This window comes from Ciconia boyciana, chromosome 8, assembly GCF_034638445.1.
Source record: "Ciconia boyciana chromosome 8, ASM3463844v1, whole genome shotgun sequence".
Lineage (NCBI taxonomy): Eukaryota > Metazoa > Chordata > Aves > Ciconiiformes > Ciconiidae > Ciconia > Ciconia boyciana.
The window spans coordinates 22213806-22238545 of NC_132941.1; the positions used below are offsets into that span (position 1 = coordinate 22213806).

Genomic DNA, 24740 nt, shown 5'->3' on the forward strand with positions numbered 1-24740 from the left:
AAGTTCTCAGCCCTTGATTTGCAAAGCCAACCCTACAGATTTGAGTTGACAAGCAGCAGCAGCTGCTTTGTGCCTTCAGGTGCCCAACCTCTGATTTTTCTCAAGGTTTGGGGACACAGCAGGTTTTTCCCCCTCCCCAAGGAACTCACTGCTTGTGGGTTCCAGGAGGAGCTGGCAGGGGAGGGTGGGAGTTGAGGACCACTGAGTTCCTTGTCTTCCAGAGCACAGGGAAGGGTTGGTTTTAGCCTCTCTCCCCCTTGGAAAGGAGCAGGGGAGCATCCTGCCAGCAGCATCCAGCCTCGCTGCTTCCAAAGGGCCAGCCCTCATGGGGTGCAAGTGGGGACAAGCACCCTGAGAGCAGGATGGGGTCAGTCCTGCCCCTTGCCTGGGCTGCAGAGAGGCTCTTCCCTGCCCGCTTTGGAGAACCATGGGACTGGATGACCTTTAATTATAGATTAAAAAAAGCACCTGAAACTCCTTTTTGAAGTGAGTGTCCTTATGTAGAGCCTGCTTTCTGCCTCCACACAGAGCTGAGTCCCACCCACTGGGGAAAAACATGCAGCAAGAAGGGAAAAAAACCAAGCTTTTGGGTAGGAAGAAAACCCCACTTTGCCTTGTAGGTATGTATCCAGCAATAACAGCCCTCATCACAGGGTACTTTCCCTGTTGGAGTGAAGGGAAGTACCAGTGCAGAGCAGGAAGGGCTGCTTTACCCAGGGAGCAGCCCAAGGCTTGATTCCCCCAACCCAGCCCAAAGAGGGATACATTTCCTTGGCCTTTTTAGTGCTAGGGGATTGTCAGCAGTTAGTCAAGAGCTGGAGAAAGCTAAGTTCAGCTTAGTGATGCCAGTTAGGCCAGCAGCACACAGCTTGGGCTGCTCAAAGCCAGGTCTGGCCAGGAGGAGCTTCCAGCTCTTAAGCAAGCCTGGGTGTAAAGCATAAGCCACACAGCACCTGACAGCTGCCCATTACAGCTCCTGCACCCAGGAGCTGTACCTTGGTGGGTGGGAGCCCAGGGCAGGGCTGCCCTCCCAGGCAGGAGGGCTCAACACCACCCATACAGCAAAAGCAGAGACCATTCACAGCCAAGTTTGACATTATATAAACAGTTTATTAAAGTTCAACATACAAAGTCATTCCTTCATCCATCTGAGCCCACATCCTTTTCAAAGAGCAGTTGGCAGCTGCAGCCCAATGAGCAGGGATAGCTTCTGAGCATATCCCCCCCCCCCCCCCATCAGCTGCATCATCTCTCATCAGGCAGAGTCATTTTGCCAGTGGGTATGAGCATCCTCAGTGCCCTGCAAGTGAGAGGGGGAGAAGTCACTGTACCCACCTCCAGCAAGGGCAGGGGCTGAGGTCTCTTTCTCCCACCCCCCTCAAGGGGTTTCTCCAGCTCCTGGCATTGCCCAGGACCATCACCAGGTACAACAGGGACCTGTGGCCTGCAGAAACACCAGCTGTGCTTCAAGGCTCCAGCTCTGAGGCACAGAAACCAATTCCAGGGACTGTAAAGGCCACTTGCCTGTTCAGAGGATGCCCAGAACCCTTGGTTATCCATTTCCAGGGTCTGGGTCCCTGCTTCAGGGTCTCTTCTGTCCCAGAGGAATGCCATGTCCCGCCAGCTGAGCCTCTTGGTCCTCAGACACTAGGGAGGAGAGCATGGAGGCTAGTCTCTGTGCTCCCCTTGCATGGCAGCTGGGGCTGCTTTGCCCCAGCAGACAGACATTGCCCTTACCACCAGCAAGACGATGGGAGCAGTAATGATACAGAGGCCACACACAACCATGATGGCCACGCCGTACTCAGGAAAGCCTGGTTCAGGCAGGGGGGGCTCCAGGGTGTCCTCTGGAGCAGAGCACAGCAGTTAGCACAGCCTGCAGGATATGGGCTCTACCCCACAAGGCTGCAGCCACCCACTCTCCTTCAGGACACAGGAAGCAATATATAGGATGCCAATAACATCTATTTGACACCCCTCCATGCCCTTTCCAGATAACCCTTCCCTCCTGACCTATGCCAGCCTGCAGCAGATTGGAGACAGAGACCTATCCCCCCAGGCTGTGCAGAGGGATAGGGCACAGTTGTTACCAGAATTGTACTTTCATATCAACCATCACAAGCTGGTCACCTCACCAGCCAAGACATCTCACCCTCCCTTTGTATAAGGGATCCAGATCTAGCTGGTTGTGGATCTACTCTGCTCACACTGCAGGCATGGAGCCACAAGCTGGTGAAGCTTGTATACCTGTACCCCAAAGGGAAGCTTACCTCCCACAGCAAGAGAGTATGGGTCCACCTGGAAGTCTGAGCCAGCCAGAGCCTTGTTTGGCCCAACTGAGAGCACAAGTGCCTCCAAAACTTCCAGGCTGGTCGGAGCTGGGTGCTGGAAGACCACATCCCCATGGCAGATCAAGGAGCCAGGCCTGTGGACAGGGTTGGGAAGAGCTCCAGCAGCTGCCAGTCCCGGTGCAACCCCAGAGCCACATGCTGGGCTGTGGCCATGGGCACAGCCAGACTCCCAGCTGGTTTTGCTCAGAGGGCCCCCAAGAGCATGTCTCTGCACTCAGGGGGGCATCAGTTTTGCATCTGCTCTTTGTGATGGAAAGGACATCCCTGGGGGTCTGGCAAGTCACTCCAGAGACAGCGGGTAAATGCTTGACTTCAGCTGCCTGCTGCAAACCCTTCTGTGGCTGAGACAATACATCTGACAGCCATGACCTATTGATTGATGTTTGTAGGGAGACCTCCCTGGCTCTGTACACCCCTGCCCCAGCAGACCCTCTGCTTCCACTCACAGGAATCCTCTTATCACCACTTGCAGGAAGCTCCTGTGGTCCCTCAGGGCTCTCGCCACCTGGAAGAGAGGTTTTGCTCAGCTCCCCACAAGCCTTCAGGGTGTTTCACCCAGCCAGACCACCACTTCCACAGCCATGATGGAGCTGGGACAGCCACTACAGCAGGGACACAGGGCAGCTGCAGTCATGCAGCACCTCCAGGTCCCTGGCTGCATTGTGGTGGCCTGAACCACTGAAGCACCATCAGCAGAAAGACATCCTGCCGCTAAAGCCTCAGTGCCTGCCTTCAGCAGGTATCAGCCACGGCACTGGAGTTGAGGGTCTGGTTTGGACAACCCCAAAGCAGTCCCTTGCCCTCCAGTGGTCCTCAGCCTCCTTTTGTCAGCACCCTGGGAGGACCATGGCCCCCTCCCACCAGCCATGCCTACCGCACCACCAAGTTCTCTGGTGAGCTCCTGGGGCTCTATAGCAAGTGGATCCAGAAGGTCCTCGCTGAAGTGTCTGTTGGTGATGAGGAAGGAGACCGGGTAAACCTGCAGGTGAAGCCTGGCTCCTGAAGAGGCAAGACACAAGTGCTAGGTGATCAGAGCTGGCAGCAAGCCCTACCACACACAGGGACTGTCCTTACCCTCCACCGAGAGGGAAGTCAGGTCCACAGAGCTGGTTGTGAGAGCTGTCAAGGCTTGCAGAACCTCTGCAACATCAGCATGGACGATTGTGTCGAGGTAGACATCTCCAGTGATCTCCAGGTCCCCACTGAGGTTTCTAAGGGGAGAGAAGGGCTCTAAGCAAGGCAGGAGAGCTGGGACCAGGCTCACTAGGTACACCCTTGCTGGTCTTTTTTCAGCAGCTCAGCCCAGGGAAGGTGCTCGGTTACGGTATTTGCCACCAGCTGCACATCACCCTCCCAGGTTTCCTGGGTGCAGCACAGCTCATCCTCTCCACCTTTGCAGCATGGCTAATTAGCTGCAGAGTACACAAGAGGTAGTGAAGGTAATTTAATGAAGAACTTTGGAAAGGGGTAGTTGCATCCCATACCTGAGCTGGGCAATAGTGAAGTTCCTCACATGGTAGAGGGCACTGAGAGACCAAGTCACCTAGATGAAGAGGAGACAACAGCTCACACCCTGCCCCTGCTTCAGTGCATGTTATCGCACTGTGCGGGTAGCGCGGCAGCCAGCATCATCCTTTGGAAGAGCCACCAAGGCTTGCCGTACCTCTCTGATCAGCCTCTCAAGGGGGTCTGTCCTGTTCCTCCCAAGCCAGAGGACAGTGAGAGAGATGGACAGCTTCTCCGGGTCCAGGTTCTCCAGGCTGAAGCCTAAAAGAATTCAGGAGGCAGTTATGCCCATATCCCTTCTTCCACCTTCCTTTGGAGATACCAGTCAGCCTTGAGCTGATCCTCTGCCACACACTGAAAGCAGAAGCCAGCAGGGCAGCTGAGTGAAGATGAATACCTTTTGTGGTGGGAAGGGCTTGGGATGTACCACCTCTCAGGAGAGGAGAAGCAGGTCAAGGAGGGGAAGCCAGAGAGTTTAGCAGAAGCACTGGACCACCCAGGTCCAACTGCTGCAGACATGGTCTCCAGCATCCTTAACGCTAAAGGGTTTTGCTTGGGTCAGGAGAAAGGATGTTAAGCGAAGGTGAAGCCTGAAGTCCAAACTGGGCAGGTTTTGACTTTGATAGAGGTATAGGGAGGACACTTGACAGCAGTAGCTCTGCTGTGGGAAGGTCTCCACAGCTTACCACTGGACTGGACAGACTGTGGCTCCAGTTGCCAGCTGAAGATGCTCCTTCCCCTGCTCGCCTCTGTGACGACCGTCCGGATGAGGTGGGAGTTGGTGGGAGCAGGGGAATCCCCCCAGAACAGAGCTTCCCCTTGCACTACCACCGAGCCATTCCTGGGAGGGAGATGAGATGATGAGCAGCCCACCTCCCCTTTGGGAGCAGCTTTAGACCCCCATCATCCTCACAATAACACCCCACCCAAAGAGAGGTCTCAGGTGGATTCATCTGGAGCTTCAGACACTTTCAACCAGGGATCCCTTGGGACAATGATCCTGGGGAGGGAGCACAGCCCCTCACAAGACCCGTCTGGAACGTTTTGCTGGGCAAACCCTTCCCTGCAAGCCAAACACACCTCTCCATCTGTTGCCCCAGGGCAGAGCTGCATACTCACATAAACTCAAGGACATTTGCCTGCAGGAAGGTCTCATAGGTGGAGAGCATTTGGTTTAGCTGGAAGAAAGAAGAACCTGTAACTGAGAAGCTTTTACAAGCTCCCCCATGTGAAGGGGCCATGTACCAGGAGGTGTGCAATAAATACAGAGGGAAGTCAGCTCAATTTGCCCAGGGTAGAGCATGCCGGTACCCCAGGGTATGCCAGGCCTCTGGTCACGGCTGCGTGGCCATACCCAGGGCTCCCATCAGCCTAGAAATAACACACAGGAGGGAATACCCCAGCACCAACAGTGTGCAATGGCCCTGTTAGCTGCCAGAGGTGAGGAGAGTACAGTCCCACCTCAAACCAGCTCCAGTGGAGCAGTGCCAGGGATTTGTCTCCACCATGCCTAGGTGGATAATAGACCAAGCCAGGGCTGATACAGCCTGCAGGCTCCTCACCCCAGCAGGGCTTGCTGCGGTAGTTTCTCAGCTGCACCCCCTGCACCCAGAAGTACCAGTTTCTCCACTGACCAGCTCCTGCACTCACCATCAGCCGCACTTCTTTCTCCAGCTCCCTGTAGCTCCTTGAAGCCCTGCTGCTCAGAGCCTCAGTGTAAGCAATGCCCAACAGCCGGAACTGCAAGGGCAGCACGTGCACGGGCAGAGGCTGTGCAGGAGAGTGGAGTCCAGGGGGGTGGGATGCAGGGGGCTTCACCCCTGGTGAGCCAGGTTTGCCCATTGTCATCAGCTCGGCTGAGGTGAGGGCCTCTCCTGCAGCTGCAGGGAGATGCTCTCTGGCTGTGGAGGGGTGCTGGGAGGCAACAGAGTGACTGGACATGGACAGAGTATCAAGGGTCACTCCTGCTGGTGCAGCCAGGGTCTGAGAGCCAAGCAGGGAGCTGGCCACACGCACAGCTCCAGTGGAAGTCAGCAGGTAGGATGGAGATGGCAAGCTTGTGGTGCTGGTGTGGTGCACAGCCTCGGAGCAATGCTCTGGAGCAGGGTTCTTGGAGCTGGGAGGAGGTGCAGAGCCTAGGCTGGCATGGGTGGGCAGTGGAGGTCCTGCTGGAGCAGCAGTGGGTCCTACCGATGCTGTCCTGGGCTCACTGTGCCCAGCTTCTGCCACAGCCACCTGTCCAGGCAGCACACTCATCTCTGCCACCTTCATGGCCTGGTGTTGCCCTGCAGTGGGTCCATCCTCAGATGCCATTGTGAGGAAGGGGTCTGGATGCAGAGATGGCCTCTGGGTAGGTGACCCCAGGGAGGAGCCATGTGTCACACCTACAGCTCTTGGAGAGGGGGAAGCCACCATAGCAGCTCCATCCTCGCAGGGGACTTTGGTCGCTCCAGGGACGGCATCAGGGGCTGCCGAGCTCATCCCAGTCACAGTGGGACCTGCAGCACTGGGGGGACTGGTCCAAGCAGGGGAAGGGTGGGCTTCGGTGGATGTCAGCAGAGTCTCCTGCGCAGAGGGGGAAGAGAGATCACTTATTTTCCCTGAGGTCACAGCAGGTCCCCCAGACTCTGCTGCAGGAAGGAAGGGAGCCAGGACTTGTGGGTGGTTGACATCATGAGCCAAGGCAGCACTGGGAAGCGATGCCAAGACAGTGGCCAGAAGTCCAGACTCGTTTCCTGGGACCTTGGCCAAGATGGTGTCCACCAGCAGAGCAGCTTTGCCATGAAGGACAGTACCAGCAGGGTGTGTGTCCCAGAGCATCTTGGGTGTTACAGCAGAGGGTACCCACACAGTGCCAGGACGCACTTCGGTCGAGCTGGACGTCCCTTCTGTTGGCAGAGCTGAGGGCACCCCTGGAAGGGGCACCAGGTGAGGAGCAGTGGTGTGGTCCTTGCCCATACCAAGGTAAGGCAGGCCAGGGCTTGGTCTCGCCTCTTCCTTCTGCCCATTGCAGCTCCTCGTTGTGGCCCTGGCAACTGAAGCTCCATGCTGGGCATCAGAACTGGCTGTAGATTGATCAGATGCAGGCACACTGCCAGGAGCCCGCACTGCTGTCACAGCTCTGGTCCAAGAAGGCAAATCGCTGGCTGTGACCACAGCAGGAGGCCGAGAGCTCGCAGGCAGGCTGAGATCTGCTCTTCGAGGCATGGTCCGACAGTCAGGGGATGCCCTAAGGGCCAGCATCTGGTCACCTCTGGGCTGGTCTGCTGTGCTGTGGCTCTGGGAGGGACTACCCATCAGCGTCCACGCCGACCCCGCATGTGCTGGGGCATCAGATGGGACACGCGCCCCCCCAGCAGCCCCTTCAGGTGGGACCAGCTGGGTGGGCACCACCTCCAGCAAGGCAGCCCCCGCAGAGGGGTCAGAGGCAGCTGTGGGCAGGGAGGGAGCCTGCCGCCATGCTGGGGAGGCAGCAGGGACCCAGGCAGCCGGCTCACCCTGAGTACCGGGGGTGCCCTCAGACCTCCCCCCCGGGCCCTGGGGCTCTGCCCTGCCCACTGGCTGCCCAAGGCCACGGGCTGATGGCACTGCAGGCACCCGTGCTGCATCATGCGAGCCTGGTCCTGTACCACAGAGGTTTCCCAGAGCAAGGCGGTGCCGGGAGCCAGGGCTGGGGCTGTGGGTGGTCCGGAGGAGCAGAGCCGAGGTAGCAGGCACCCCTGTGCCAAGCCACTGTGCAGGAGACAGCATCACAGCCATGGCTGTGCTCAACCTGAGCCCTTCCCCGTGCCTGGATCCAGGCTGCCACTGTGGTGAGGTCTGAGCTGTCAAGGGAGAGGCAGTGGCCACAGTTGGTGTCCCCAGGCTCCATCCCTCAGCATCTGTACCATGGGTCACATCTCCTTCGACCCCCGGCAAGCAGCCTGGGGTGCCCACGGAGCCCATCAGCACCCTCCCACACTGCTGCATTGCTGGGTAGTTGAGTGGGTCCCCATGTGTTGCCACCAGATTGTCACCTGTCCCCCTCTGGGAGGCTGGTAAGCCCAGCCGAATGTGGGAAGGAGGCAGGGAGCCTGGGGCAGCCCAGGGCAGAGCAGTCAGAGACCCCAGGCTGCACAGGAGAGCAGTGGCAGACAGGCAGACAGCCAGCACCAGGAAGGCTTTGCACCGCAGTCTGCTGGCAGTGGTGGCTACATGGGCAGCAGGACCCAGGGCTGTGGTCGCAGCCCCTTCCTTCTCACCATGGAACATCGCTTTCGGCTGTAGGGCAGCAATATCCATGGGGTCTGGTGGTCCTACCCCTCGGCTCTGCTTCAGAGATGCCATGGGGAGAGCCCAGCTGTGGAGAGGTACAGCAGGAGCTTTAGGCTGGGTCCCTCCAAGCTCCCCCCTCCACCAGTGACAGTGGCTCCCCATCCCCAGAGCATCCCACACACCAGAGCCAGCATCCAGGGACAGAAGGCCCCCTGTCAAAACATCTTCCTGGCCTCCAGCAGCACTGAACAGCTTCTTCAGCTCAGGAAAGTTTGTGCCAAGCCTCAGCACATCCCAGAAGGAGCCAGGGAGGCTCCTGGTGCAGAGCAGGGCTGTAGCTAGCCTTGGGCTCAGACATTACCTCATTCCCTGCCCAAACCATCCACCTTGTCTCAGATAGCCTCACTGGGGACAACAAGACTTCAACCCCCCACCACCCCCTTACCTGGCAGCACCCGATAAGAAGAGAGCACCAAGAGCCCACCCCAGCCCTGTGCTTTTATCTCATTTCCTAGGGGAGTGACTCCATTGCAGCTGCTCCCAATTAACACACAAAATAATTTGCACTGCCCCAGGTGAAGCTCTCTCCCTGCTGGAGAGGTCCCAGCTTCCCTCTGCTCCTCGTTAAGCCCTTGGCAGAGGAAGGAGGGTATGTGCCTGTTTCTCCAGGCAGGTTGTTCCCCAAGCACCAGCCCCAAACACCACGGATGCTCCTCAAAATGCCCTACTTGTGGGGAGTGGGTCACGGCAGTGCTGTTCCCCCGCTGGGCTCAAGTAATTTGGCCTGAAAAACGTGGCTTGGGGTGCTTGGCTCTCGGGACCAAGCAGATTTCATGCTTCTGATGCGGGCTCACAAGGGGTAGGGTGTCTCAGGGGTCCCTGCTGAATCAGCGCAGGGTGCATCACCCCATCAGCAGACAGAAGAGCGCTGGGGGACCAGCGTCAGCCCCACTGCACCCCACAGCTCTCCTGCCCCATTTCTGATGCACAGACACTTCCACCAGCACCCTCCTCCCGGGCTGTCCCCCGGGAGGGCTCAGGATGTGCCCGTCACAGGTGCTGGGATGTGCTCCCTTACCGACGGGTGACCCACGGGGCTCCCTGCACGCCTGGGCACCTGTGGGGGCTTGGATGCTGGATCCAGCCCTCCGATGATGGGATGGAGGGGCTGGGCACATCGCTCATGGCTTGTTGCAAGTGCATCACCAGTGGGGTTTGGTGCACCCGGCCAGCTGGGAGGTGCTGGGTACTGATTCAGGACAGCAGAGAGCAAAGCACACCGTGTTTGAAAATGAGCCAAAGCCTTTAATCAGGCGAGGCACCTCTTAAAATTCATATTCTTATGAAATATTAAATAAGGTGAAGGAACTTTCTTCCCTGGAACCTTATATATATATATATATATATATAAAAAAATTACAATATTATTAACAAACACTGCTTTCCAAATCGCTTTACAACACTATGCACAGACCTGGCGTGGCAAGGGATAGTGAGGAGAACAGCAATCCCCGCTTCCCCGTCCCCCGCACAGCCAGTACATCCCAGTGGAAAACCAGAAAGGCACCTGGAGGAAACACGGCAGCGGCAGCCGCTGCCTCCCCAGCTGGCAAACACACCTTTCAGCTAAAAAAGAGTCTATGGTACAGTTTGGGTAGGGTTTTTTTTTTTCCTTTTTTTCCTCCATTTTCTTAGTTTAAAATAAATATTTTCCTGTAGTGAAATACAAAACATAATAATAATAATCCTCATTTTGTTCCTCTACGCCCTGCATCAGCTGGAAAAACACCTGAGTGTCGAGTTTGTAAGGCCTCTGCTGTGTACCACTGCTGCAGACCAGGCGAGTGGGAGTCCATCTGTCCTTGGCTGCCGGGATCCCTCCCAGGATGCCCATCAACCTTTCAGTGCTCCCGGGATGGAAACGATCTCTCCTTCCAAGGTCCTGCAGAATCGCTCCCCTCTCCTGCCCCTCCGGGGTTGCCACGTCTCCATCAAGGTCATCCCCAAATGTGCATCTCCCATGTTCTCCTTTGCGACAGCTGGGATCTGTGTTGTAAAGTGGTTTGGTTTTCTTTAACAGTCTTTAAATCTTTCTTGCAGCCTTTTTCAGCTACAATCAGGACTGAAACTCTCAGCCTGAACAGCATCGCTCGTGCCACCTTGGTCCAGCATAGTAAACAGGTGAAGCCATGAGTTTAAATAAAAAGGCAAATATAAATTACTATTTTTTTTTTAAAAAAACCACATAACATGAAGGCAGCAGCTCCTTATAAAGGTAAATTCATAACATTTTAAAAATGTCTTCATTTAAAACAACATAAAAATCAGTCCTGTAACTACAGAAGTTGTGATTCCCTTGACCCTTAACGTTGTGTTAAGTATGTATAAAGATCAAAAACCAGGAGGGAGGTATGTTTATTGGGAACGACATGTATAAAGCAGGAGAGGTGAGTTAGAGGAGAGAGGAGGGGACGTGGTAAATCATCCCTGCAGTAGTCAGCCTTCCTCCAAGGCTGGGGACGGTGGCGTGGCCATGTCCACTCTCCTTTTGCAGGTACAAATGCTGCTCCAGCCCTCCAGTTCTGCGGGGACTCCAGCCATTCCCTCCCAGTTCACTGGTGGCAGCCTGGCTGGCTGTGGATGGAGGTGGGAGTGGGACACCAGGGGCCAGGGTACCACGCCAGCCATCGCTGCTCACAGCCCTGGAATATCTCTGGGTCATGTGTCCCTGCTGCTGTTCTCCACCCTGAGCATTGTCCTCAGAGGGTCCCTACAGTGCCGGTGGCCTCCAGGCACCAGCACCCTGGGGGGACCTGTCCCCATCCTCGGGCACAGCCGCCCCGCCGGTGGGAGCCGAGCATCTCCCTGCAGGTCTGCTGGTGATCGCCTGCTTTGTCTCGGCATCTGCGTCGCTGCTGGGAGGGGACCCCACTCTGGGGACGAGGGGGACCTTCCCTTTCCCGTCCTCACAGGCGGGCCGCTCAGCTGTTGCCCCTGACACATTCCTTAGTGCCTCCTTTTTCTTCATGCTATCCATGGCTATCGCTTTGCCATCAGCTTTCAGTGCATCCACACCAGGATGCTACCTGGGAGAGGAAAGAGTGGTTAGGGATGGCAGGGTCTTCACCTCTCCATCCCGAATAATCCCCCCCCAGCTGCAAATCCCCCCTCCAGCCAGCCCAGGCAGTGGAGCCACTTGTGTGCTCCTCCCAGCTCCTCCCAAGCTCCCCGTCATCGTGGCAAATACACACAAATACACACACACCTTCACATATCTACATATAAATGCTATAAATACATATAAACACACACACAAGAAGAGTTACCTACTTGGAGGGTTGCTGGCCAGCCTGCGAGTTTGAACCTGTAAGAAAGGAAGTTGTTGGCAATGGCCTTGAGCAGCAGCAAGAGGGCGTCCGGACAGGGAGGGGTGCTGGGACTGTCACCAGTGGGATGGGACAGCCATGGGTGGCAGGTCTGGCACACGGCGCAAATGGTGCCCCGTTCCCAGCATGTTCCTGAGCCACTCGGTCCCACTGCCCTTGGAGGGGGAGAGGTGGCCTGGAGGTGACTGACACCTCCTCGATATCCCCAGGATGACTTTTCTCACCCAGGCAGGCAGGGACAACCCCCCCGGCTCCACCACCACCTCCCAGCTCAAGCTTTCTCCCTCCACAACCCATGGAGAAAAGCTAAATATTCTGCTCCGCAGAACCCTTGGTAGGACAAGCGTGCTGAGGGACCATGCAAGTGATGGATGGTCCCACCAAACAGCAGCATCTGGGAGGCAGATGCGGCTAGAGCTTCCCTGGAAGAGTCCCAGGGACACCACTGGTGTCACCAGCCCTCCACGGGAGATGCTGGGCTACCTACCGAGCTGCTGCCTGATGGAGTCGTGCCAGTGGAGGTTCAGCAGGTCTGGGTAGATGTCGGGGAGCTGCTTGAGCGCCAGGAGCTTCAGCATGCGTGATGTGCAGCTCTTCAGCTCCAGGTCCCTCAAGTGCCTCTCCTCCGAGAGCGTGGTGGGGCGCAGCTCCACCTTGTGCTCCTGCAGCACTTGGTCAACGGAGGCCCCAGGGAGCTTGGGGAAGAGCTTCTCCTTCACTACGTGGATCGGGATGAAGACGGCCCCTGCTCGGACTACGTGGGGGAAAGGACACTTGCGAGCAAACATGAAGGTCTCCAGCTGAGAGAGCAGGTTGGTGAGGAGAGTGGCCACGTCCTGGAAAGCCAGCCAGATCTCCTTGCCTTTGGTGGGCTTCTGAGGTTCAGGCATCTTGGAGCCGTTCTTGGGCTTGGGGGGGGATTTGGGCATCCCTCCGAGCTCCTCCGCCGGCTCTGCCTTCTTCAACCACTCCCGCAGGAGCTCTGGGGAGGACCTGGTCACCGAGCACGAAATAATGTCGCAGAGCGAGGTGTGCAGGGTGGTGAAATACTGCCCAGCGGAGGTCTGCGGGGCAGGGGCCTCGCACTGCCCAGGCAGCGAGACGCTCTCCTCTCCTGACACATGGGGGACTTCGGGCAGCGGGGGCTGCTGCGGGTCCGGGCGAGCCCCCTGCAGAGTGGAGGTGCTGGGCTGGGGGCCAGGCTGTGGGGCTGGGGGGCTGCTGGCCAGCGGGGAGGTGGGGGGGGTCTGCGGCGGTGGTGTGGGGATGCTGCTGGAGGGGGCTGGCGGCGGCGGGCTGGACTGGGGGGCACAGGGGCTGTCGGCCTGCCGGGGGGGCACAGTGCTGGGTGGGAGAGAGCGCAGGATCTTGTATTTTTTGAACATGAAGGTGGCCGAGCTCTGGAAGTTGCTCTTGTCCCCAGAGCCTACCTCGAGCAGCAAGGGTAGCGCCTGGGGCTTGGCCCCCTCTCCCACCCTCACCTTCCCCCCTGGACCCTCTTTCTCCTCCTCCGCATCCTCCCCATCCAGCGTCCCCTCCACGTGTCCGACAGGTCCCCGGGTCTCCCTGGCTTTCACCAGTCTCTTTTTCAAGCTGAGGTCCAGCGCGACATCCTCGGGGGCTGGCTCCCTGCTCCCCACCCTGCTGGGGCTGCCCCCCTGCGACCCCGGGTCTTGGGGCACTGCCTTTGGCTTTTCGGGGACCCTTCTGTAACAGCTTTCCCCTTGGCTCTGGACCACACCGCTGCCTGTCTTCAGCGCCCGGCCGGCCACCGTCCCCGCAGGCAGCACACTGGACATCACCGAGATGTCTCCGAGGGCAGCGGGCTCACGGCCACTCCCCACGATTCGGGGTGGGGTGTCCCCCTGCAGATGCTCCCTGGAGAAGGGGACCTGGGCTGAGCCCTCAGTCCCCTCCAGGTAGTCTCGGTAAGGTGCCAGGCTGAAGACGTTGTTGATCACTGGCATGGGTGGGGAGGAAGGAGAAACCTCGCCATCCCTTGGGATTTTCAGCCCCTCTCTGGGGGAAGCAGCTGGAGAAGAGGGGACGAGCTCCTTGGCTGCATCCTTGACCTTGCAGGCATCTCCCTTCCCTACAATGATGGGAGCTGGTTGTCCCCCGTGGGGGGTCTCCTGGGGGGCCGGGCTAGCCCTCCTCCTCCCTGGGAAGGGGGGCTCCTGCTCCCCCTGGCTGAGTTTCACCCAGCCTCCTTCTCCTTTGGGAAATGTCTCTGCAAGCCCACCAGAGACCCCGGGCACCTTCTCCGGGGCACAGACGGGTTGGAAAGCGCTGTTGTGCCTTGCCACCGCTCGCCGCTGGGGACTTTCCGCCCGGTGCTGCTGGCAGCCTGGCTCCATGCCAGCGAAGGACGTGCCAAATATGGCTGTGTCGCTGGGACTGAAGGCAAAGCTGGGGCTTGGCAAGTAGCCTGCTCGCTGCGGCGGCTCAGCATCCTTTGGCAGCGCCGCCAACTTGGCGGGCGGTGATGCCACTGCACCGGCACTGGCTGCCCTCGGCACATAGGTTTCCCAGGGGCCAGGAAAGTAGCTCCTTGGGGCTTGGGGCTTAAGGTAAGTGCCGGGAAAGGGCTCCCCGCTTCCCGCAAAGCCGGCGCCTTTGTAGGTGCCGGGCAGGGCGCTGGGCTGTGCCTCCACAGCGGGAGCTGGGGGGTGGTAGAGGAGGGCAGCCTTATGGAGGGGCAGTGGGTAGTGGGTGTGTGGGTAGCATGCCGGTGGCCTCTCCCGGTACGCTGGGCTGGCGGCAGGCGGCTGGAGCTTGAGCCAGGCGTCCGGGCTGAGGCTGGGGACCTCAGGCACCTTCCTCTGGCTGTGGGCAGCAGGGCAGCTGGCTTCCAGGAAGGGGGTACCAGGGGGGGCCCTGTATTTCTCAAAGGCGGCATAGTAGGGGGAGAAGGTGACAGGGGAGCCCACCTTCTCCTTGGCGGGCAGCGCCAGGCTGGGGTGCAGCGGTGGGAGGCTGGGGTTGGAGTGGGGACCCCTCTTGTGCAGCCCAGTGCCGCCGCGGGGCTCTCTGGGGTGGAGAGGGTGGCTGGTGGGGGCGGTGGCGGGCAGAGTCCAGTCTGCATCCCCTGGTCTCTGCTGCACGCTCTCTGCCTGAGGTCCCAGCGGCAGGGCCATCCTGGGGTCCATGAAGCACGCCGGGGCTCTGTACACCGGCTTGGGGACAGCCAGGGCGGCCGCCTTGTTCACTGCTACCGGCTTCTTCACCGGGAAGGGGTGTCCCGGAGCCAGCGGCGGGCTGGTCCACTTCTCCCTTGCCATCAGCAGCTCCCGCATCAGGCTGTCCTTGCCCTTTTCGGTGCCTGAGGGCTGCAGCCTGCTCCCCAGGCTCTCAGGTCGGTACAACAGGCAGCTTACCAGCGGCCCCTCTGCCGGCATGGGCTGGCTGCCGGCACCGGTGCCATAGTGCAGGTAGGCAGCCGCTGGGCTCCAGCGCGCCAGGGGCTGCTCGGGGCCATCGGGGCTTTGCAGTGGGCAGGCGAAGTAGGAGCCCTTGTAGTTGAAATGGTTTTCGGAGCTGGGGTTGGGCACAGGGCTGGATTTGCAGAGGCTGTCGGGGAAGCCGGCGGTGGGCTCTGTCTCCAGCCGAGGTAGCTTGTTGAAAATCACGGGGTCCAGAGACTCCAAGTGCCGTTTTGAGGCCATTTATATGTTGCTGCTGGCGTCCCAACCCGGGTGTGTGACAGGAGAGGTGAGCTGGCCTTCCTGAACAGGAGAGAGAGAGATAATAAATCATAAGCAAAGCAATTCCCCATGGCAAGCACTCAGCCTGCGGTGGAACGGCACAGGGTGACAGGCTCCACTGGGAGCTCCCCAAAAGTCAGCTTGCCCCACATGTTGGCCAGAGAAAGCATGTTGGTTTTCATGTGCAGCTTTTCCTTATTCATTTGCAATGCTGAACATCCTTTAGCCTTCCTTTAGCGTCCCGCATTCCCTTCCAGGCTAAAGGAGAGGGGAGGAAGCCATGGAAAGCCCTGCTCGCCTCGCAGTCAGCCTCTGCCAAGGGCAACAGGGACTTGCTTCCCTTCTCCCATCCTCCCGGCACCTGGCAGAGATCCTAAAAAAAACCAACAAACCACCCCCATTGAGAAGCAACGTTTGATCCTTGGCATGGAAGCCAGGGATCCGGTCAGGCGCTCCCCTCCCTTGGTGCTGGCCAGGGCAGCCCTGCACGAGCCAGGGTGGGAGCCCGAAGCTGGCAGGGGGGATCCTGGCAGGCTGGCCGAGTGTTTCTCTGTCCGCCTCCTTGGAAAAGCCCTGAAAAGCTCTCGCTGCTTTGGTTTCAGAGCCTCAATGAGCGTCTGTTGTAGGCAGCGGGGAGCAAAGCTCAGGTGAAGAGCCAGCAGACTGCGGCGAGGCACAAACACAGACTGCCCAAAACTCCCCACCAATTACACCTTTCAAGCTAATTTGAGGCTTTTCCCCCAAGGCAGCAGCCTGCAGGTCGGCGGGACCCTCTCCCTTATGGGCTCTTCTGATTTTGGGCTGCTGCTGCGCTGGGGCCCAGGTGCTGGCCCGCAGTGTCAGGCGGTGCATGCCAGCAGGTGGAGCTGGCAGACCATCCCAGCATCGCCTGGCCTTCCAGGGCATCGTCCCGCATTCCCTGAGCATCGCAAGTATTCCCCCAGTATCATCTGACATCACCCAGCATCCCCCCAGTACTGCCCAGCATCTCCTGAGCATCCCACTGAGACACCTGAGCATTGCTTGACCCCCAAGAGCATCACTGGAGCATTACCCAGTATCCCCCCAGCATCACCTGAGCATCATGTACATCACCCAAGCAAGCCCCCAGACCTGCCTGAGCATTGCTGGACCATGGCCCAGCATCCTCCCAGCACGGCCAAACATCACCCAGCATCCTCCCAGCATGGCCAAACATCACCCAGCATCTCCCAGGCGTGGCCCGGCATCGCCCAAGCCGACGGATGGACTTTCTGCAGTAGGATCTCATGTCTGTTCTTCACCCCCCCATGTTTTTTTTTCTTTTTGTGGCAAGAGTTAGCAGAGAAGCAAAGAAGGAAATGGAGGAAGAGAGCGTGGAGATAAGATAAAAGCCTTGTCCGCAGAAGGGGAAACGGAGCAGATAACTGGGGAGACTTGCGAGGGTAGATAAGGGACCTGAGCGCAATGGCTCTGCTTTGCAGCGCGGCTGGAGTTCAGAGCCAAGCCGCACACAGCCCGCTCTGGAAAACCACATACTACACACCCTGCCAGCTCTCCCTTCCTTGCAGGCAGAGCCCTGCCAGACCACTTACAGGCAGAAACAGGGGCCACAGGTCCACCGGCCACCTGGCTGCGAGCGCGGGTGCCCCTGCCCAGCTGCAGCTCTGCCCCCTGCACGCCCAGCCGGGCCTGGGGGGGACCAGGGGACAGCCCCACACTGACCTGCCTCTCCCCAGCCCCAGCTCAAACCCAGCAGTTTTCCCCAAAACAGCAGCTCTGGCATGACCGAGGGAGCTGCACCCCTCTGCCATGCCTTCAGGTTGCATTTCTTTTCCAAACTTCAACAGTTTCTCGCTTTCCAGGGAGGATGCTGCTTCCCTGGACTCCTCTGAAAACCTCTCTGGAGGTTCGATGCTTCCCTGTGGTCAAGAAGAAAGCTCATCTCCCCACTTGCACCCTCAGAAGCAGCAGCTCCTCAAAGAAAGGGGTTGTGGGGCGGCCGCATCATTTCCAACAGCTTTATCCTCAGGAGCCTCAGGGTACTTCCAAGACATCCAGTACCAATTAAATTTGCCATCACTTATATCCAGGGAAAATGCTCCCCTCAAACTGAAAAAGATTGGAGAAAAACCCAAAAAACCCCAAACCCCTGCTTTCCACATGAGACCCTGGCCTGAGGCAGGAGGTTGACCCGCACCGGTCCCTCCTCGTCCTGGCGCAGGGGCGTTGCTGCAGGCTCCTCCATCACCACATGCTGGCTGAGATATTTTGGGGGCCTGTGCCCAGGAGGGACCATGTGGACCCCCCGAAATGAGCCACGGGCTTTCCTTACACCCCGATTGGGAGGGTGCTCAGCTAGGTGGGCAGGGGGTCCAAACTGGGTTATTTTCCTTTTCAGCCAACTGCTCTCTCCACCCACCAGCGGCCCGAGAGGGATCTCTGTGGAGGGTGGTGTTTAAATCCGTCTCCCCGGGAGATGCTGCGTGGGAGGGAGATACAGGCATGGGATCCCTTCCACACAGTGACGGTGCTCGAGGTGGACAAGCTGGGACAGAAACCCGGGATCTTGTGACTTCCAACATTTCCCCGCTGCTTTTTCCCCTTTCTCTGAAACGCACCGATCTACAAAACCCTCGGCATCTGGGATATTGTGCAACCGGCCCTGCCGTCACCACGGGACCAGGTTACGCCGCCGGGCACGTTGTCAGCGCCGATGCAATCGCCTCGTTTCCAAATCACCTGCAATTGCAGCAGTGGAGACCCCTCTTTGGGGGGGGGGGAAGGAAAAGGCCTCCTAACCCCGCTACAAGGAGACCTTTCCCCTCGGGAACACCCCAACCCCTTCCCACCGATTCAGTGGGAAAGCGGGCAGCCAGCTCCGACTTCCAGCCTTGCTGGAGGGATGCAGAACAGAGGAAGTCACCCCACAGCAGCGGCCAGAGCCAGCCACGTGGATTCTCCGATGTCTGATAGGGGTTGAGCTCATTAACCTCATTAGGGTGAGGGCACTAATGGGCTCCCTCTTTCCATGAAATACACTGGGGCTTTGCCCCGGCTAGTGCCATCCCTACACCTGCACCATTTAAGACCCAAGAAAACAGCTCTGCATTTGCTGTTGTCATCAGCCCTTCCCCTCCGGGACTATCCCCTTGCAGCCGGCGCAGCAATGCCCTCCTTCCTTCCCCCTGGCTGTGGGAGAGCTGCTGGGGCCGGGGTCCGTGGGGAAGAGAGGGGCACCCAGGAATCGGGGCCAGGGTAACGCCTGGGTGAACGCTAACACATGCAGCCAGCGCTTGCAATACTGAAACTCCACGGCTGGGGAAAGCCGTGGGTGGATTAAACACAACCGATTTATTCCTCTTTTTTAATTTGTTTTAAATTTTTTTCCCCTCCTTCTTCTTCACAGGGGTTTTTCCCAGAAGGGGCCAATTGGCCAGGAGGGAGAAAAGTAAAACCAAATGAAGAGGAGCACGTGCCGGCCTGCTGCATGCAGGCGAAACCTCCCCAATAAGTGCTTGCGGGCCACAGCCAGCTTTATCTGCCACATTTCACATGTCGAAAGGGCACAGGAGGGCTCCCGTGCCCCCTCCGCCGGGGCTCCTCGCCATGCCGAGGCTGCCGGGGAGGGCTCAGACGCCTCTTTCTGCAGCGACAGGTCCGAACAAGGGCGGCCGCGTCTGTTATCGCCAGGGCAGTCGGGCGCAGCGCACGGCTCCCCAGCATTTCCTCCCCAGGATGTGATGCCCTAACGCGGCAATAATAAGTGGGAGCCTCTCATCGCAGCCTCCCGCCTCCTCCATCACCACGTGATGTGAAGAAACAGCCGCCAACTCCCAGCCAGCCCGCAGGAAGCAGCTATCAAGGAATAAACCCCCAAATCTCCTAAGCCCGCCAGCATCGGGCATCCCTGGCCATCCCGCAGCCCCCCCTGAGAGACCCCCTGGGGTCCTGTGGCAGAGGGCCACTAACGGAGGGGGCTTTCCTTGTGTCACCCCAAAGTGAGCGGACTTATCCCCTAGTAAGAAGGCGGTTTCCCGTCCGGCTGCAATACCGGTTTCACAATTGCAGGGACGTTGGGTCCCTGCTGAGGAGGTCACCTTTCCCATCTCTCTGGTGGGCTTGGATGCGATCGCCGGCAAGGCTCCCCCCGCTGAGGTTATTTGGGGGAGCAAACAAGAGGCCTCAGCGGTCCCAGCTCCCTCATTTCATACCTTATCCCTCTTCAAAAAAGTTTGCAGCTCCAGAGTTTTTCCCAGGTAGGCAAAAGCCCAGCTGGAGCCCTTACTTGGACCAAGCCAGCTGCTTTTTAAGACAGAATCCTCACCGAACACACACAGCAAGCCATTGCTTGTATTGCAAATTAGGTTCTTAATCCTGAAAAAGCCCCAGCAATATTCACTTTTATAAAAAAAAAAACCTTAGCATGTAGCAGCCACTAGAAGGGCAGAGTGACCGCCTCCAGAGCGACATCTGAATATTTAGGGGATTAAAACCCCTCCGATACACAGGTACAAACGCATCGATCCAACACCAAACCATCAGTGTCACGTCCCAGATGGGCCACGGTCAGGCAGGGACACCCCTGTGCTTGCAGACCCCGGGCATCGCAGCATCGCACGCTCCTGCCTGGCCACGAAGCACGGACCCCGTGGGGGCTGGATGGCCGGATGGCTGCCGTCCGTCTTTCTGTCCCCTCCGCGCATCCACAGCCACGGCATTTGTGTAGGCGATGCTACAGCGACCACCCAAATAACCCTCGGCGGGTTTATGCGCTCGCGGGGGGCTGAGCGCGGGTTCGCCCCGCGTACGCGCTGGGCATCAGCCGCGTGATCTCAAGTGTCCATAAATGGGTAAAAACCCTGGAACCGGAGCCCGAAGCCCATTTTTCCCTGCATCGCCCAACGAGAAACAGAGGATCTGGAGGCCGACGTTAACACAGGGTACAGGAAAGCGGGGGGAAGCCCTCCTGCAGTGGATGCCCCTGGCCGGGAGCTCTGCCCTCCGAGGGGAGCTCTCAGGCAAGGGGGGTACAGGGCGAGGCAGCGGGCCGGGGCCCCGGCGCCCCCCGGCCCCCCCCGGCTCGGCTCGGGCCGGAGCCCCGGCTGCCGCCCCGCATCCCGCCGGCTCCGGCACGTCCCCGCTGTCCTCCCCCACGGCCACCGCGCAGCGGGGGCCGGATCCGGCCCCGCACTCACCTGCGGCGGCGGCGCGGTGCCTCCCCCGGAGCATCTCTACGGGGCCGGGCGGGGGGCTCGGCGGCGGGGGGGCGCGGACTGCCGCTGCCCCGCTCGGCCGGCAGCCTGCATTGTGCGGAGGAAGTGGGAGGAGGAGGAGGAGGAGGAGGAGGAGGGAGGGCTGCGTGTGCGTGTGGGCCGGCCGGAGGAGGGGACGGGACGGGACGGGACGGGACGGGATGGGACAGCCCAGCACAGCCCAGCCCAGCACAGCCCGCCACATGTGCGCTGAGCTGGTCGGGGCTCGGCCCCGCTCTGCCCGGCGCGCTCGGAGCGGAGGCCCTCGCTACAGGGTAATCGCCCCCGTTATGGGGAACTCCCGCAGCGGGGAGGCCCTGTTATGGAAGGGTGCCCGTTGCAGCAAGCCCCCCGTTATGGAGGAGTAGCCGTATGGGGAGCCTGCGCTGGGGGGAAGACCCATTAAGGGGAGCCCCCATCGTACGGAGCCCCCATTAGGGAGGAGCCCCAATTGCAGGCAGTCCCCATTAGGGAGGAGCCCCCATTAAGGGGAGCCCCCACTGCAGGCGGTCCCTGCATGGCGAGGAGCCCCTGTTAAAGAGTAGCCCCGTTACAGGGAGACCCCTCTTTGCAGAGGAGCCCCGGCACAGGGATGCACCCCCAGCCTCAGCCCGCCAGGATCGGGAGCCGGATGCAGGCGTGGACGCAGCTGCAGGGTCCGGGTCTGGCCAGGCACGAGTCTGTCCATCCGCCCACAAGAGCTTTCCCACCTCGTATGCAGGGACAGAGGGAAGCTGAGGGATCCACTGACGGTCTAGGGTGGGCTGGGGATGGTTTCGTAGCCCCCCTCACAGTCACTCCCCACCCCAAAGAAAAGACTCTCCCCCTGGATTTAAACCCCCCTGCACAGTGGACCCCCACACAGCACAAAGGGTCGAGCCCCAAGTCTGTTTGCCGGCATTAACATTTAGCATTGATCCAAGGAGTCACATCTGGAAAGGACCACGCAAACATTCCCCAACTAATAATTAACCCTCATAAAAGGCCCGTAAATACGATTAACCCAGTGACACAGATGCTGCAAGATTAAGTGAGTTGCCCAAGGTCATGGAGTAAAGTGGTGTCAGAGGCTCAGCAACCACCAGGAGAGCGAAATAAAGATTTCTACTTTTCAAATAGCCTTTTCTTCCAATATAGTGCAAGTTGCTCCTTGTGCAGCATGGAGGTGCCTCAAAACACTGTCATCTGAGCATGATTTTATTGGAAACCAAAACCTCCAAGCATCTTCAGATGGCAGGTGGCAGGAGAGAGGGGAGGAAAATAGTTCCCTTGGAGGTTTCCCAAGAGAATGTAAAGGCAATGCAATGATTATTGATGGGGAGCGGGCTATATGGATTATTTCGGTGAGGGATCAGCCCCAGCCCCAGCTCACCGAGGTTTATGAAGCCGCTCACACTCTTTTTGGCCCCAGTTCAGTACAGGGCTTAGGAATGTGCCTAATTATTAATACAGGTGATTAAGGACCTTATTGAACAAAGACCAAGAAGCCAGTGTTTGAATTCTTCTCTCCTTGGCCTCACAACCATTATTTTCCCCTTACGGCTTTATCTAATTTATAGCAGTTTTGTGGCAGCAGCAGTTGATTCCTGCAAAGAAAATAAGTAGCTGGGAGGAGCCGGCTCTGAATTTCCAGTCCCTTAGCTCTGATGTTTACACATGATTGCTTTGTCTGGAGTTCATCGATCATGTGCTGCTGTAATATTTTCTTTGGTCAAATTGTAATGCAATTATATAAGAATTATTATATATTTAATTATTAGATGTTATATATTAGTATGTAATATATAACAGTTATTATAGATTAAAATGAGCAAATGGGAGGATAGTAAAACTTATTATTTGGAGTTAGGGTCATAAAAAAAAACCAGTGTTAATTTTTACCTCGCTGGACAGAGTTGCAATTCACTTGACGTGGCAGATAATCCCTTTAAGCTTGAGCTGGTTAATACACTTGCTTAACTTTACGCCAGAAACACCCTTCCTCATCCATATTTGGACACATCTCCACTGCCAGTTACTCAGCTGAACTCTTAAAACTAAATCTCACGAAAATCTTCTCCCCAGTTTTCGGTCTGATGGGGCTTTTTTTTTTAAATCTGTAATTTCTGTAATAACCTTTTCCTCCTAAAAAGACTTTTAAACGCTGTGACATGTGGCACAAGGTTTTCACAGCAGCCTCCTCTAATTTCTAGAGGATGTTTTGTTTTTATGATGACTTATTCTAAAACACACATTAGTTCCCATATAATCTCCCTCTTGAAATAACTCAGCCTTACATTTCTCTAGAGCAGAGAGAGGGGTTTCTACCTGTCCTCTAAGCAAATACCTGCTCTGTTTTCTTCTTTTTGCTGTCAGTTTCCTTCTCTCTCTACTTCCTGCGTGATTCATCTCTTCATTAGCAACTGAAATTGGCTGAGCTACGACAAACTTGCTCCTTGCTGAGGCATCAAACCTGCTGGCACCGTGAGCGCAGTAGACACCAGCCTCAAAAGAAACCACTGGGGTTTTTTGTTGTTTTTATTTATTTATTTATTTTAAATTTTTTAAGACATAAGCACTTGGGAAAATGGCCTTTGGGGAAAGGCGGGTGGGGATTCCCAGCTCTGATGCACCCAGGGCATGGCTGAAACTCTTTGCCCCTCCAGCCACCAGCATCCTCTGCGGTGGGCGAGCACCCCGGGGGCTCGGGGACCGGGTTGATGGGGAGCAGCACAGGCAGACCTGCGGGGTTGATGTGAGCCCAGGGAGGTGAGGGTTTGACTGAATTAGTCAAATTTTGGCCGTGTGGTTTTCAATTTTCTTTTTGAGGCTTCTCAGCCTCGGCAGCGATGGCGTCTATCTTCGGGTTCATCGGGCGATTTGATCTGTGGTTTGCCGTGTTCGGGCTCCCTCCCAGCGCTCAGGAAACCTGCTAGCTTCAGATTGCCGCTGCCTCCAGCACACTGGGTCCCGGGATGGGTCCCCAAATGCTGTGCCTGAGGTGGGGCACCCATTCCTGGGGTTGACCCCTTGCATGCACGGGGATGAGGGGGCTCAGGGTGGGAGCTTGGGCATCAGGCTCCCCCCTCCAGGCAGCATTTTGAGTTCAAGTCATTGCTGCTCCCCAGCCATGCCACTTCTCCCATACCCCAAAAAGGGTCAGTTCTTGTCCCAGCTTGTGCTCCCCAATTTGTCCTGGTGCTAATTAAGCCCCTCAGGGGGAGTTAACCCCCTTTAGGAGGGCAGTACCCAGAGTGATTCAGGCCAGGGGTCCAAGTGATGGGGAAGGGTGGGTGGGGGGTGGCTCTGGGGTACCCGGCTCCCGGACACGGCAAAGACCCGTCCAGGGGACAGATCGCTGCCCATCTCCTCTTCCCATGGCAGATCGGTCCAGGAGCATCTTGCCTTTATTCCTTTTCCCTCTTCTTTTTCCTCTTCTCTTCTGTTTGCTTCCCCATAAAGTTGTGCTTTAGCTTCTGGAGAGCTGGTAGGCTTTAGCTGATCTGTTGGCAACAAGGAGAGGTAAGATTTAAAGGTTGTCCACCACCCACAAACACCACAGCTACCAAGTTTTTAAATACAGCACCCTTCCAAAAAGGCCTCAGGTTTGCTCCTAGTGCCTGGGCAGGCTTTGGAGTGGGACCGGCTGCTTATGTGGTGATGAAAAAATCCCCCTCACCTCCTCAAATCATCTAGCAACCCCCAAATTACCCAAACAAGGCCCAAGAGCAAGAGATGCCTGCCAGACCGGTGAACCTGCGGATGCTTTCATGGGGGATGCCGGGAAGCAGCCGTGGGGTCTGCAGAGGAGCTCGCCACCATTTTAGGGTCTCAGCAGCAGTTGTCCCTGGTTTTCTCAAGAGCCCGAGGAGGTTTCCAGGAAATTTCTTTGATTTCTACTCGGTGTCAACTGAAGCAGGTGTGGGAAGGCAGCAGGCGGTTTGCCCCCCGGCCGGGGTCTCTGCCACTGGCAGCTGCCTGCCCTGCCCGGGGCAGCTCCCCCTGCCAGGAGCGGGGCTGCGGCAGCCTGGGAGGCTCCAGGGTGACGTTTTGGTTTGTGCAGCTGCACGGCCTCCCCTACTGCAGGACACGATGGCTTTTTTGGCTCGGGAGCTGTTTATCGAGGGGAGCGGGTGACAGGGTCCTCTTCTGCATCCGGACTGCACCCCATATGGGATGAAGGCCAATCCCCTGGGTGCTGCGGGGAATTTGGGACACCGGCACCCATCGCTTTGCCCAAGCAGACAAGAGGTGGCTTTAACCCCATCCCACCGCACCCAGGGCTCCTGTCTGGGACTTCCCAGCCTCGTTAGCAGCTCTCGCCTT

General features: G+C 57.8%; 1 protein-coding gene across 1 annotated transcript; it reads right to left on the minus strand.

Annotated features, from left to right (window-relative positions):
* Positions 1 to 9447: 9447 nt before the first annotated feature.
* Positions 9448 to 20504, minus strand: C8H15orf39 (chromosome 8 C15orf39 homolog). Its single transcript, XM_072870853.1, has 4 exons — positions 20379 to 20504; positions 11985 to 15222; positions 11438 to 11475; positions 9448 to 11193 (listed from the first exon to the last, which is right to left on the minus strand). Exons 2-3 carry the CDS (start codon positions 15160 to 15162, stop codon positions 11438 to 11440), a joined length of 3216 nt encoding a protein of 1071 aa, XP_072726954.1. The 5' UTR covers positions 15163 to 15222; positions 20379 to 20504; the 3' UTR covers positions 9448 to 11193.
* Between the last annotated feature and the right edge of the window lie 4236 nt (positions 20505 to 24740).